Below are 16,416 nucleotides of genomic sequence, written 5' to 3'. Positions count from 1 at the left end.
GCATGTTTTAATTTCGCATACGTACGTCAAATTCGCGTAACTCCCACTCGCGTGCTACAGCGCGGCGATATTTTATTACATGGGAGCGCGTATGATGCGAAACAAAGGATTGGCCTGCGGCAATGTTATTTAATTTTCGAATCTGAAATGCGGAAGCGGAAAGGAGAGCTCTCTTGGCGAAAGCCCGCGTTTCGAACGTCGGAAAAAAATAAATACAATGCGTCGCGCGCGCTTTTGATTCCACGCGAGATTCTCTCCGACCGCAGTAACAGTAATCGCAATGATAACGTTTACTCCGCTCGTAAATGTAACCCCGTGCCTCAGTGACCGAACCGCGGAAATTTTCATTGAAAAGTTTTATATTACGAGCTCTCTTGCTTGAAAAAACACGTAGCTTTACCGTAACCCCGGAATAATATGGCAAAGCGGCGGTAATTTGCTTTTGTAGCATTTAAAAGCACCGACGATTCGCTCTTGCGCTATTTACAACATCAATATAATCCGCTTTATACGTTATTTATAAAACAATTGAAATATCATGCGAAATTTCCAGCTTCGTGAACTATAATATTTCCGCGCGAGGAAAAACAATCGATATAACGTGTCGCGCGAAATTATCTTAAGCTATCTAAACCAGAATAGATAGTACATCGAGAGAGAGAGAACTGTATTACAAGCGAATTTCTCGCAGTCCAAACGTGCGGTTTCGCCAAGATTTTCTGTCATCTCGCGCAGCAACGAGACCTCGTAACTGTCTGCAGCCAAAACTTGCAGCCGGAAATCCCTGCGGATGTTGAATGCTCTGACCGGACCGAGCACGCGCGCGCGCGCGCGTGTGTTGTGTGTGTGTATGTGCAACCACGCGGAGCTTCGACATTACGACTCGCGCATCACTTACCGCACACCCCGATGCACCTGTGCACAGTCGCGCGCGCAGACACACACATACGCACGCGGAAATGATGATGCTGCCGCGCTCATCTACTGTAGGCATGAATTCGTAACACGCTCGCCGGCTGCACACCCCGACGCTTTCTCTTTGTACCTTTTGTATAACGGGTGCAATGAGAAATTGCGGGCATTATGCAATTCTCCGTTAATAGTTTTGACGGACAGGAGCGATAGAGCGGGTGCATTCGAGAATTAAAATAATCGCATTGAATTTTTAACGTATCGGCCCGCTGTAACTTCAAGTTCATTTCCGATTCGTCGCGTCGTGCCGCGAAGTGTTGGCCGTTATTTATAAATTACCGGGCACAGTAATTTTAACGGAGGAGCGTTATCGAATTTTCGCGCGCGAGACACGTATTCGCCCGGGAAGGATGTTTCGCTTCGCGAACGGACATTTCGCGGACACCCTTTAGGGCACTCTGCGCGATTCCGAAAGTACCGGCGCCAAGTGCGCGCGACGACGGCGGTAGGCCAGGATGCACTTCAAGTACGCTGAAGTACTAAAGTGCCGTGGCGTGTCTGCCGGCGAGAGTGGGATCTACAACTCGCGAAAGTGCCACGGCTCCCTCTTCTCCCGCCAGTTCTCCCTTTGGCGCATCGATTCTAACAATAAGACGTAATACAACGACGATGCATTGAGCGCTGTACTTACTGTTCTTTGTGAAGGTGACGATCTTCAGAACTTTGCCGAAGCGCGTGAAAATCTGTAACACACAAAAGCAGACCTTGGGTGAAAAAACTGATCGATTTTAATCCACAGAAGTTTATATCGTTAAACAATTTCATGCGGTTTCATTATTACGTCGAAGCAAATATGTTTGGCAACAGAATTGTAAATAAATCTGCAACGATCCGTCTCTCTCGACGCTCGGCTCGCCGGAGTCAGGCTTCGGGCGAGCTTTGTTCGCGATGTGCATCGTTAGAAATTCAAATCGGCAATTGTAATTATGACGTATCCTTTATAATGATATACCGAAATTCGCAGTGACACGCGCGCATTGTGTCGAACGTTTTGCGAAAATTACTTTAATAGAGTCTCGTAATTAATATCTGAAGCTACACAATTGTCATAACCATATCGCTGCACGAGCTCACGCGGAACAAAAGCAATCGACATAACAAACACGGAGCAACCGACGTCTATTCCGCGGCGAAATTGCAAAATAATTGGCGCGAATATTATGACAAAGCGATTTATTTCGGGACAGTGGGTTGCAAAACATCCCGCGGATTATCAGACGCAGCAATTACGGCCGGTAAAAAACAACTATCGAAATCGCTGATCCCTGGTAGAACACAGCTCGCGTAATTACGAGACGAGTTGCTGAAAAATTGATCCGCGACAAACAGATATGGTTGCGGAACAACGTTCCGCATAAATACCAGGCGATATTCAAAGGCTCGAGGTAACGGCTGTATGAATTTTCGAAAGCCTCTTTGGCGGGAACAAGCGGCGGCGGGAGTAGGTTGGGCAGCAACGGGAGCAATATCACGCAATATTTACAGGCGTATCCAGCGTGGAGCCGCGGGGCTAATAATCGCGCATGGCGCACGTCAAACCGCCGTCATTGTCATATATTTGGCCGACAATGCCGATGATCACATTAATGTCGCGAATGCAAATATTTGGCCCGGTAACCGGTGCACATTCGCAACGCTCAACTGTGTGCGATCTGGTCTAAACAATGCGAATACTACGGGATTAATGATTTTTTAATGGCTACTCGGTGGACCGATTGTGCATTAATTCCTAATTCCTTATTAAATATACATTTAATCGCTATTTCGGTTTTGTATTAATTAAGCTCATCGAGTTTAAATGACATCGGTTTTAATCGGTTCGAATTATTTTCACGCTCGAGATCGCCAAAAGGGCGCATCCGCTGAGTAAATACGTAAAAGCTCGTAAAAGCGTGGCCACGAGGAGAAATGAAAAATTTCCGATGCGAGTGGGAAAAACGTGAGGGAAAACGCGCTAATGCGAGCCGCTGTCACGCGTTTTAGCTCCCAAATATTCAATATTGCACGCGGCCTGTGGGCCGCTGGCGTATCGAATGAGGAGTTCATATTTCGCCGTTAACACGACGATAAATCCGTGAAATTAAAAATGAAAAAAAACCAACAAACATTATGAGAAGGGAAAAAAATCGCAATATCGTAGAACGCCGCGACGGGATGTAAAGCGCGTAAGGATGCGCTTCTCATAAGCCACCCTTTCGTTCTGTGCTTTGAAATCACGGTCCGTCACTTCCTTTGAGCCTGGAACGCGCACACTCCTTTCAACGTGTCCTTAATACGTAAACCTTTTTGATCCTCGCGACCTTTGCATAAATTCTTAAATTGCTGCACAAATCTACGAACGTCGGTTTCATGCAACCGACGCAAGCTGATAACGCTTTCTTTGATTCTTTACGTCACAATTTTTGTGTCAAAAAAAGTTGCGAATTTTCAAATTAATTCATTTGACGAAAGGAAAATTGCGCAAGAGAAGCAATTTGCGAGCGCAAACTGATTTTTAAAACTCACTAATGAGCGCGCGAGTGTCGAAACAACGGGAGCGAGACAAATACGGTGTATTCTTGGACTACGCTTATATATATAAATGTGATCTTTGAGGAATTAATTTTTTTGTGATCTTCGTATTATTGTGCGCACATTCCTCGACCAAGATAGCAAATGGAAAAAATTGCTGTAATAATGAATGAAATTCCACGCTTAAAAGGCACACACAACGCGCGAGCGGCTCGAAAGAAAAACACGCGCCGCGGGCTTCACAGGACGATTTTATAATTAGTGAACTCCAGAGAGAAAAGACGTACGCAACCGTGCCGCATTCGCGATGGACACACATCAACTTGGACAAAGACTTTTCGCGTGTCACCAGCATGACAGAACTTAAACCGTGGACTATGTTTTTTTTTTTTAAACAACTCAACAGCAGCGTTCTCTGTGAGGGCACATGCCGACGATGTATGCTCATCGAACAAACAAAACGGAATTTTTTAACCGATAATCAAACTGGATCAGTGAAATATTTCCTATGCATATACATGCACGCATACACACACGATGTATGTAATATGTAAATGAATATACAAAGTAAAACGACTATTACCGACTATAAAAAATTTTTTTATGACAATGTTTACCGAATATTATATAAAATAATTTTTTTTTTTTTAAAAAGTTTTATAAAAAATTATTAATGGTCGGATTTTTGTAATTTTAATAATAAAAGTTAAAAAGTTTAATAATTAAAATTCAAATAATATTGTATAATATTAAAAAATCATCTCAATGAATTTTTTTTCATCAATTCACAGTTTCAGGATCCGGAAAAATTAATTTTTTATATTTTGCACATTTGCTCTATTTTCATCTCTCATCCACGTATGTTAAATATTAATTTTAGTTTATTTCGATAAAAGAGGAACAAAATCTCCTTACAGCCTTTAAGGATCGTTTCAAACGCGCGAAAGGAAAGTGCATTAGCAAAGGGTAATTTTCCTGAAAATATACGACGAATATAATCATTACAGGCTACATTAAAACGACACCAATAACGATAAAAATCAGCGCTTCCCCGCAAGTAGATCCTCATTATCGTTACATTTACGTCGCGCTTGCGAACAATGAGGATCATATTTACGGTAATTGCGCTGAGATTCAAAGCTCTCGGGCCGCTCAATGGTAATTACACAGGCATATCGATGAATCCGCCAAGCAAAGAAATTTTTTTCTTTAATTTCCTGTTATAATGTGCAAACGCACATCATTATCCAAGAATAATATTGATAATGCTATGTAATATAATATTTCTGAATAATATTAAAGATAATGCTATAATGTATTCGAATATTTAATTCAATATTTTCGATCAGCAAGAAAATATTTAACTTTTGCAAAATTCATGCGTAGCGTAAATGTTACACGAGTCAAGTATCATGCATATTAATTTACTTTACATTAAAATAGAGATCTCACATTATCATCGATGTGTTACGCTGTCGGAGATTGTAAACTGAGTAAATTAAAAGTAGATGGATCGTCCGCGTTCGCGCGTATTCAGCGCGAACGCAGCCAAGGATCGGGAAAGGGGAAAAGTGATAACAATGATAATGTTTAGAATATATGGATTACGGTTTCATCCATCCATTACGTCCATACGTCCGCAGCGTCCATTACAGGCCGCAAGACCGCTCGTAATAGCTCGCGCACAACTGTGTATGCATTCCTCTCTTCCTCACCGCACAGCTGCAACTGTGCGCGTTTCTCTGAACAGTAACGGCACACGCTATTTACAACGCGTAATACGAAAAGCAGCAGCAGCAGCAGCAGCAACAACACCACCGGGCCGTGCATGTTTTTATCCGTTTTCCGATAAAACGGGAAATATTTCAATTTTGATATTCGAATTTTTGCCCGGTCGCGTTTCCGGCTCCGGAGATGCATGCGTCCGACCGAAAACAGTTCGATCACGAGCGGATATGAAGTCGCGATGCGTTTGCCTATTGGCATTTGCAGAGATTGCGCCAATAAATGAATAGATCGATGATCCATTCATCGTGATCGTGAGAAAGCGCGCAAGTTGAGAGAGATAATTCCAAAGTAAATCTTGCGATCGCGCGACTCTACGATTTTTCGATTCTTACAGACGAATTTGCAGAAAGTTGTAGCGTTTGAGTGGAGAACAGTCTCTCAATGAATTTTATCGTCGAAATTTCTCTCCAAAAATTTTCGAAATAATCGTGAGCGAATGGATTCTCCGAAAGTTTTTAGCTTGTTCAATTAATTCTTTTTTGACAATTTATTTCACATAATACAACGTAATGCTCAATGAGAGATTGATGTCATATAAATGTTTGGTAATGGAAAGCTTCACCTTTCCGCGCCCGGCATTTACGCGCGTTCGCGTACAAACATACTGTACAATAAAATTATAATTAAACCGGTATTTAATTAATTATTCGAAATCTGACACATTTTCCGCTTCCTGCGCACCGCTGCAAATTGTCTCTGTGAATTTCGGAGAGAAATTCGAGCCCCGTAGGCGGTAACGTTTATTATCGACGCAGTTGATGCATTCCATGATTGCTGCCGAATATACACAAACTTCTCTTCGTTATTGCACTATTATTCTCTCTGGCTTCACTATTAGCGTTTGCTTCATACTGTTACTGGAGATTAGACTACTGCTAGTAGATCTACTCTACTAGAAATATACTCGATTCTCTCTCATCATTACTTCGCGGTGTATTGTGTATTATACCAGTCGATTATTATTATCGTACATTGAAAAATTATCGCCGAGTAATATTTAATATCATTTTATTTTAATTAACAAGCACTCCGAGCTGGATTCTATCGCGATTCTATTTATTCTACGCGCGTTTATAAAAAAATAAGTTATAAGTTGAAATGTGTGATTAGGGAATACGATTTTAATGTGACTTAATACTGTTTACCTGGAATGTGTCATCATTTTGTGACTTAACTTTATACCGTCATATTTCTATTTTCATTGAAAACATTTATCATTGCAAAAATTGGAGTATAGAGTTTTGTGATAATAATAACGACTAAAGTTTGGACAAAATGTGACTAAACATAGTATACTTCTGAGATGCTCAGATATAAATAACTCGGTGCTTTTAATCAATATTCCAATTCCTTCAGCTTCATTTTGGATAAAAAATATTTCTTAACAAAAATGTACTGTCGAATACGTCGGCATTGAAGAAGTAATCGATAATATTGGATGTTCCAATACCTGCAACTTTGTAACGAATAGATTAAAGCAATCCGCTTTCACGCCCCGGCGGATAAACAGAGACGAAATACGTCGCTCGCCGAAATGTAAATAAACGAAATCGGGAAAATCGGAAAATCCGAAAATAAGTCGGCACTTTGGCAGTGAAGGAAAATCGCGATTCAAGTTCTGCGTCGGATTAAAACTGGGACAAACTAGCCGCGCGCACGCGCGCATCATTTGCGAGAAAGTTTTAATGAGAGTCGAATGAAGTGGATGCTAGTGTAACAGTTCTTCTGCTTCTGACGTCTAAAATAAGGAAACCGTGCCATTAAATGCCAGAATAATAAAGAATATCGAACGCGCGGAGGATAGAATCAAACAAAAAAGTGAGCCTTATTTTAGGCACGGCAGAAGGTCAAATGTTGTGATCAGTTGATCCTAGAATAAATCTCGAGTCTATTAATAATTTCTTCGTCAAAACATGAGCTTAATTTAAATTTTTCATTTGATTAGCTGTAAATAATATTTCCTAATAATATACAGAAAATTACACAGGAAGAAATGTCCGATGAAAAGTTTTCAAAATCGATTGACGAAAGTTTAGGCGAAAAGCTTCAATCATTCTCACAATCGAATTACAATAACAATCGCATTTTCCTACGAAGCAAGACGTTCTCTTCCATTGCCAGTGTTACATTTTTAAGCCCGCAACCGTTCAATGTGTGAGCGCGTTTGCGACGTTCCCGCGGGAAATCATTCCGCATGTGCATTCTGCATCCGCAGTCAATATGTTTGCGTTTGTGTACGCGCGGGCGCGCCCGTCGTCGATGGACGTTGAAAGACAGCGTTGTTATAACTTTCGCAATCAGACCGACTGTGAGTTATCGGAGGTTCTCTGTTTGATCTAAACATTTTTTCCACGCAAAACTCGGCGAGAAACAACGCGCGTTAATTAGAGCCATTTGCAATCGTTGTATATAAGTCATCCTAGTCAAAATTAGATACATTATTCTTTACAAACTATGAATTGTGTCAAATAATTCGTAAAAAAATTGTCAGATAATTAAATTAAATTAGAAACAAAAGGATTGCAGTCAATTTTCTTTGTGCGCGTGAAAAATCGAACTTTCTATAAAAAATGGAATGTACAGTTAATAAATTGCACGATGCAAAGTTTTGATTCGATTTGATTGATTAAAGTTCATGTAATTGAAACTTGGAATTGAATGAGTCTCTGTCTCCCGTATTAGCAAGCGATTGTAATGCGATGAAATTAATGTGCCGAAATACGGTTTTATTCAATATGCGATTACGCGGAACCGGATATACAATTATACAATAACGACCGAATTATTAACGGAACATTGAATAATAAAATGGCAAAAATTGTAACTTCTAATTTCGGTATCGCTGTGCAAAATGGATTTGAAGCCTCATTACGCTCCGCCCTTTACGCAATCATGCCCGAACAGGATTTTTTGCGTTTCACTGATTTTTTAATTATTCCCTTTGCGTGCAGTTACGCTCAAGTTGTTATGGCGCGCAGTTTGACTAAACAACTTTTGTTTATTGTAGACAAAGAGCATTGTGTATGGCAATCCCAATGACATCGAGCGTGTGCATGCGAGTTTACGTGTACGCTCATCTGTACGCGCTTCGCAAAAGCTATCGTTAATATTTTATTTGCCACTCCTCCTCCTCCTATATTGTGTTTCCGGTTGGCTTGCCGCATCCAACACCGACGAAATGGGATTGCGCTATGAAAAGATGCTGTGGCGGGGCGAGAAAATGCGCACACGATGGCTTAAGAATTTTTCGCTTGGCTCCGCGGCCCGAAATAGCACGCCATTGTCGAAACTTCCGGTTCGCGCACAATGAGAAAACTTTCGATAAGAGATTGACCTTAAACTTGCCGAAGCGCGGACTGATCTATACGACCGAGAGAAAATTATCAGCGGATAAAAAACTTGCGCCGACTCGCAACGAGGCACCCCTCGCGAATTACCGTGACAAATCTTCATTTCTGACTCAAATAATAAAAAATCCGAAGCTACGCATTTGTTTGCGACGAAATAATATAATTGTATCGATATAAAAGTGAATAAAAACCTAGTGAAGCTACAATTTAATGCCAAGTTTATAGACTATCGACAAATACTTCTCTAATGACGTAAGATATGCATCAGATTAAGCGATCGTTTATACACTCTGTACTGGATATCCACGGCGCGTTATTTCGAGGGTGCTTGTGTTAATTTACCTACGTGATCCCCCTTAACCTCATTTCGAAGCACGTCGGCTATGCGAATCAATTCATGTGCCACTATTTGACAGAACGCGTGCAAGCGTTCTTCGCTCGCCGCTTTGACGTATCCGCTTGTTCCAGAATCGTGAATTTAACAGGCGAAAGACGGGCAGTTTTAACAAAAACATACGCGTAAGACAAAGAACAAGGAAATCAGAATTTTCCTACATTGTTAAACATCACTGTTGCAACCTGAATAAATTACATTTCAAAATTATGTCACTGAATTACGTTTGTAGCGATGCACTCTGTGCATTAAGCGTGTCTCAACCCACTCCTTCGCCCGAATCCTGACTCCGCCGAGCTAGGAGCCCGAGCGTCGGGAAAGGCAGACCGTTTCACGTTATGCTCGTAATTATTTTGTAAGAGTCTATGCAAACTTGGATTTGTAGGCGATATTAAAAACTGAAGAGCTGATAATCCTCTGTAACATTACAAGAATTAATATCAGTTTGAAGATTAATCTGGAATTCACGAGGGAATGCTCTGCCGTTGAAAAACGAATGGAATGCACGAAAATGCATCGCTGGCGATTGGCGCGACAATTTCATTCGATATTTTATCAGCGGAGAATTACGCCTTTCTTCTGCAAACATTCCGCCACATATTTCGAGCGTGGTGATCTTTGACTGCCGCTCGTGCAAATTTACTTCCCAGCCCAGAACGTATATACTTTTCACATATACGCAGAATATTATTTGAGATCGATTATTTTCAGTCAATGTTTTCGTGGAAATTTAATTGTAAAAATCATTGTAAAGGTTTAAGCAATCGACAGATCAGAGAGAGAAAAAATACATTAACCGTGAATCTTATTCAAATTTTTTTTTTCGCAAAAAGAAAAAAGAAGTTCAAGTTTGCATATTTATGAGAAAATAATTCCCGTCATTTGCATCGCACGGTGTGTACAAAATAACGCAATAAATTAATGTATTACTTTTTTAACCCTGCTCTCGAGAGGAAACAGACAAAGGATCCAAGGGGGAAAAAGATACCGGGAAACAGCTCGTTATTAAATCGAACGCGACCCTTTGGCCGATGGCCATCGTTCATAGTTTCCCATGGGGATTCCCCCTCATGCCAGGGGATTACAGGTGACCAAACTCCTCCCTTCATTCCATTCCCATTCCGCAAAAGCTGCCCATTACCACTGGCGTATTGATTGATGTAACAGTTATTAATTCGCGTGCTCGATTATCGGCCGCGGTAGGCGACGCGTCTCCTCGGCTTCTGTAATGCAATAACGCGCAATAACGGCGACGCGTAATCCCCCGTCGCGGCGATCCGTCGTTATTCATTTAGATACGACAACTCGGGTGGGTTGAGAACGGCGGGCTCGATGTCTGACGGCGAAGTCGGAGTTTACGGACGAAATGGTTCGAACTTATCACCCTCACCATCGCCGGGGCTTGCGAGAGAGCGAGTTTCGCGGGAAATGGATAGGGATTTCTGCGAAAGTTTCCCTGGAAGTTCCGCGGATTTTTCCTCTTTCGGGAAATATGGTTCGTATCGCGGCTGCAACGATTGCAGTTCGGAAGTTGCGCAATTATACGTGCGAGATCAATTTTTCTCGGCGTCCGCTCCTCGCGATTACGGCAAGAATGTTCATTGACGGATAAAATGGATTTCTCCCCCCGTCATAAGATTGACACACGAACATTATAAAATTAAACCTTTCTGCGATTCGGTAAAAAATTAATGATGTCATTTTTCTAGGAAAAAAAAACACCGCGTTAAATTTCAAAATTTATTTGAGCAGCCAACAATTTTTCAACAGCCACGATCATTTTGTAAGAAAGAATGGCAAGAACTTTTTCTTATTTTCGAAGAAAACTTTCAATTGTAATTAATCGAATAATAACTACACTCGCATTATATACGATCTGCGGGAATTTCACAAGTCCTATAAAAAGGTTTTGGAGTGCATATTACTTGCGCCTGGTTGGCGCGATATATAAGCTGGGACTGTTAATGCCGGCTGCATTATTAATCGCTACAAATGCATCCTGACGTGGCTATACGACCACGAGCAGGCTTTTAAAGCTGTGTCATAGGCGTCGCCCATTAGCGAGATAACTTTTAATATCTTTGTGCCACCAAGAAAATAGCGCTATCATAGATATTGTCGCAAAATTTCTTTTTGCTCATATATTCCCTTGCGCGAGTCTACATTTCTAACGATACGATCTCTCCATTAATGTGAACAACGAGTACAATGTAATTCGGAGCAAGTCCGTGATAAATATCACACCGAACTTCGTCGATTATACACGGAACACCCTATCGTTCTGCGTAACGAGATGCGGAAATTTATGGCCGCGAATGCACAATAATTATGATATATGTTTAATCTGTGCTTACGAGCGTTTAATTAGGGCAATTTCTACGCTCACCTTTTGAAATTGATTTTCGACGAAAAATACGACAAAGAACGCGCGTTTTTCACATACAATCTGCAGCAACGTCGATATCAATTAAAATTAAAAAAAAAAAAAAAAAAAAAAAACAAGAGATACAAATTTTTTACGTTTAATTGAAAACAAACAGCTGAAAAATAACCGCTTCGATCTATCCAATCTCTGTCCATCTGACGCTTTTAATTGCGTGTTTCGATCGAGTTAAAGCTATCAGCGAATTCAAGGCGGTAACGCGTGAAGCACTCGCGCCGCCGAAGTGCTTGTTCGTACTCGAACGAACAACTGGAACGATCGAACCGAGACATTAGACGGTTGCCAGCGGCCATTAATCATACAACACGAGGAGGCAGATGATTAATGTTTCCCTCTGTGCGCGCTAACTTCGGCCTCCTCTTTCATCGCCCATTTTCACACTCTCGTCCCCGGGTTTTCTTCGAGTCACCGTTCTCTTCAGGCTCCCTTAGTCGTCTTGCGTCGAGATCATACTGGCCAAACTGCCGGCCACCCCGTCGCCGAGTGATTAATTTCGCCCGCCGCCTCTTCGCGCGTCATTTTTGCCATTTCGAGTTTCGGCTCCTCGCGAAATGTCACGCATGTTTCGTTAATTCTGGTAACAGTTTTTCATTTTAAAAAATATTACGCGCATACGCGTGCGCACACGTGTGTCGTGGAGAAAACATTTTTACTGAATGTGAAATTTAGATGAAGGGGCCATTTACAAAATCCATCACTTCGCGTTTTATAATTCACGATTCAAAATAATTTTTATTATGCAACGACAGCTATTTGTATGAAGTCCCGCCTGATTTTAAAATGTTGGAAGTAAGTGACTTCGAAGTATGCTAGATTCATCCTTCCAACGTCACATTTTGATGCTGCAAGATTAAAAAGATTTTCTTGCTACGGAATATATATATATAATTTCGTTAAAATGTACTGACTTTACATACATTACCGTCTCGTGCATTTATATTTTTATACACCTTCTACATCCACACTTACTTTACTTCACTCACATACGACATTTACATATCAAAAAGCTTTTCTGTCGAGAAAAGTAACATCTAAAACTCCCATCGCACGCACACAACTTTAGTTTACAAGTAGCATCTTATTACAATGTCAGATTTGACCCGAAAATTTTCGTAAAAAAAAAAGTAATTAAATCATCTTTCACGCTCACACAGCCGCTGCCTCATGTGTGGGCCTCAGACGAGATTTAGGACGCCCCAGATGGCAGGCCGGGCCCCAGAAGCAGCATTTTATGTCGCTATGCACCTCAACGGAGTTCCCGGACCATTTAACCAAGACGTAAATGTTAAAAGCCCGCCGTCCTCTTCGTTTATGTTTTACGGATCCGCGAACGTTACGACCGGTTTTACATTCGAGCCTCGGCGCACCCTCAGACACGGGCGGAGGTTGTGGAAGAAATGTGTACAACATACCCAAAACATTTTGTAGAGGTGCGAGGGAAAAATATTGAACAAAATTATCGCGAAGAAGCTGTTTCGAATCGCTATCGTTTTGCGAATTTTTATCCACCAACCATACAATCGGATTTTTACGAAACGATTCTTGAAATCCATCATGCAATTGTTTTATAAAGGAATAAAAAATGTTTTCCGCAGAAATTAATATAAATAGATTCTGCAGTTAAATGACTTTCGGTTTATTCAGCATCTATGATTTACTGCATATTATCAGCATCATTCGTAACTAATATCAATATATCTAGCGAAACTCTAACAAAAGTATAAAATATCGATGAATAATTAAATTGCTATTTAATTAAATTTCTTAATCTATTTCGTACTGTAATTCGTTAAAAATTGTATTTTAATTTAACTTGACGTCGAGTCCTCCTAGAAAAAATTCCACAAAGAAAGCTCGACGAATCCAATTTTTTACGCAATACATCCTCGTCGAGCTCACGGATCATTAAGAATTTTCCAGCGCAAGGACACCGACTAATAGCATCGGCCGGATTACGAAGTTTTCAGAGCGCCGCAGAGAGAAAGAGAGAGAGAGAGAGAGAGAGAAAGAGCGCGCGCGCACCTGAACACCTGCACCCCTTTCTCACAAACCCCTCCGGGACGTAGCAGTCTTCCCTTACCCTCGCGGTAGTCGTGCGAGAACTTTCCGCCTCGCGGACTTTTCGCGGTATTTAGCCGCCTCGGCTCGGGAGACCGTAAAGTTAAATATCGGAGGATTTCCACGAGGGAAGAGACGCGGAAGGGTAGAAGAAACACCGCCGCCACGTAAATTGGCTTCGCCGCCGGAGGCTGTTGGTTAATCGCGCGAAGAGGTCGTGGCGGCCGAGCAACACAAACCAGGAACAAATAAAGAACAAAGTTAAAATTCAATTCGGACGGCAGAAACAATCGAAATCCTGGACGCGAGAATCGGGAAACCTCATTTACAATTGTTTCAGCGAAGTCAAGAAATCTTGGAGGGGGGGGGGGAGAGACACTTGGGAATTTCATGAAATGCCTCGCTTTAAAAAGTAGCGAATAATGAAGTTAATGTTTACATGTGCACAGTATGTAATCTTTAAAAAATTTTTTATATATAATTTATTGTAGCCATCGCGAAATCTATTTCTGTACTTTATACATTGCAAAATTTATTGTAACGGAAGGTAAGCAGGGATCGAGATTTCAAGGCAGTGCTTAATCCTTCTTGAGGAAGAAGCATTTGTACGCTCTCCTTGAGTGCATCGTATCGGATTACGTGCAGTAGAACAGGTCAACATCTCGTCAGACTTCGGTAAAGCGCGCGTAACGCGATGTCTACGATGTAAACTCGTGCGTCTTTCTAACATTTTTTTCGTAAAAAATGCTACGATATTTCATATATTTCCATATTTGTTAAGAAAATTGCAATATACATTCATCATTAAAACAATCTGTTTAGTTGATGAAGTAGAAAAATTTTATTAATACGCGACATCATAAATTCTCTTGTATTCCTGTTATTTTGATTGAATACGAAATTAAATACGTATTTTTTTTTTAATTCTTGATGTTTTCGTCAAGACAATCTAACATTCTTGTAACTGTCTATCCCGTCAGCCCAAGTAATAGGAATTTTTTGTGGCGCAAATTACCAGATATTCGAATAGATCGAAAAATCCGTTTGACCAATAAGCAAGCCTCAGATAGCTGGCTTTGACGTGGGTTAATCTCTCGAGCTGATTATCAGTCGCGCACAACCAGACACAAAATCCAGTTCCGCTGCTGCCAAAACCATCGTGTAAGCTTACTTACACAGCCGAACATATAGCCGGCCAATCGACGATTGGTAATCCGGGAATGTTTTCTGTCCGGTCCATTATCGGCTTAGTGTGACTCCTGCGCTACTCTCTTCGTTTCGCAACGACCTGATTCCACGCGAGAAAAAAGAAAACGCCACTCTATATACCGCGCGCCGGCGGGTAAATCGATAGTGTTAAAGATAGTTTCCTTACACGCCACTCGCATTTGCAATTCCTTCAGAAGATTCGGAGAAAAGCAAAAAACCTTTGTATCGAGATGGGCTCGATACAAGTATAAACGCAAATCCTGTCGCTATTCCGCACGAATAATTATAATTTACTGTATTTTTTTGATAACTTTGAAAATGAGCGCAGTCATTTATTCTAATATTTTTGACAATTTTAAATTTTTTGACCATTTGTTCGGCTGTCCGTTTTATCAGTGATATCGGCAAAATCGATATCACTGTCTCAAAGTAAACTAACAAAGCGTGTGTATCTCATTTTCACGCACTTTTTGTGAGAAAGAACGGCGGCTTGCATGCACGCACACCATCACTGCAAATAATATTCGCGGTGCTATTGAGCACTCTTAAAAATGTATGACCACTCAACCAAATGGACCGGAAGCAACTATCCTATTATCCTGTTATCTGGTATCCTTGGGGATAAGGTTCGCTCTCTCTTAATGATGATTCGCAATATTTGTTTTCCCAGAAAATGGCACGCCATCTCGTGCGTTAGCGCATCCCGCAATATAAGATTATGAAAATAAGTTCTAATTTCATAAACAAAAAAATTATTTGCGGAAAAAAATATTAACGCAGTCGTGCATTGTGATATTGAGTGAGTTGTTGTTGTAATTTTTCTTTTTAATTTATATCTTTTTTGAGGATCAAAATCGGTAGTTCTACACAAAACTGTAGTAATTTAATTGTCAATTTAAAATTTAAACTTTAATTATCTCCGTCTTGTTTCTCGCGTGAGTAACTTTGCTGGTTTTTAGAAAATACATTTACATAAATTTCTGCATAAATTTTGATGTAATGGCATTTGCATGACATTTGAAACTGCTGCAATTTAATTTAGTGTCTTCAAAGCATTTCAATAACAAAGCAAAATGTCAATTCCGCCACGAGTGCAATTAGTGTCTTACGAGTGTCGTGTAAAATCTATCGTTATGCGCGCGGCAACCACGACAATTCCAACGGTCGTGGACGGCAATGGGATTATTCTATAACTTTAACAATCAATTATTTAGAATTCAGTTATCTTGTCGAGGAGGAAGGGGGAGAAGAAAGAGAAGGGTGAGAGGCGTATATTCAATTTTAAAACTGCAAACAGTCGCCGGAACTGCTCACGACGGCAAGCACTCAATATGTAAAACGCGATGTAACTTCGCCGCGGCCACAACTCCCGCGCGTCGCGCGGATTAATCAAGCGGAATTCACGCTCGACTTGTAAACGTTGATCAAATATCCGCGAGCGAGTTAACGACCGCGGGATTGTCTGCGAAATTCAACTAATTCAACTCTCGGCGAGCGCGATATTTTTCGGTGGCGACGTCCGTCGAAGTTAAATTACGTTAGCCCTTTCGTTCTCGTCCCCAATTAAGGGATATACCTTTTTCTCCCCCCCCCTTTTTTTATTTCTACTTTCGTAACATGCAAATAGACGGTTTGTATGCGAAAAGTTTTTCTATAACTCCGTAACAGTCCTTAATTTTGAAATTTCCAAA

The 16,416-nt window shown here is 40.9% G+C and overlaps 1 protein-coding gene across 18 annotated transcripts in view; it reads right to left on the bottom strand.

Moving 5' to 3' along the window:
- heph (polypyrimidine tract-binding protein 1 heph) overlaps positions 1-16,416 on the bottom strand; it is a 365,110-nt gene that overhangs the window by 27,288 nt on the left and 321,406 nt on the right. For all 18 annotated transcript variants that reach the window (XM_067358872.1, XM_067358873.1, XM_012377733.2 and 15 more), the window contains one exon: positions 1,604-1,655. In XM_067358872.1, the coding sequence (XP_067214973.1) occupies positions 1,604-1,655 (52 nt within the window). The remainder of the gene's footprint in view (positions 1-1,603; positions 1,656-16,416) is intronic.

The sequence above is a fragment of the Linepithema humile genome, chromosome 7 (genome assembly GCF_040581485.1).
Source record: "Linepithema humile isolate Giens D197 chromosome 7, Lhum_UNIL_v1.0, whole genome shotgun sequence".
In the NCBI taxonomy this organism is placed as follows: Eukaryota; Metazoa; Arthropoda; class Insecta; order Hymenoptera; family Formicidae; genus Linepithema; species Linepithema humile.
Note: the sequence above shows the minus strand (reverse complement) of the source record. Positions and strands in the feature narration are given on the sequence as shown.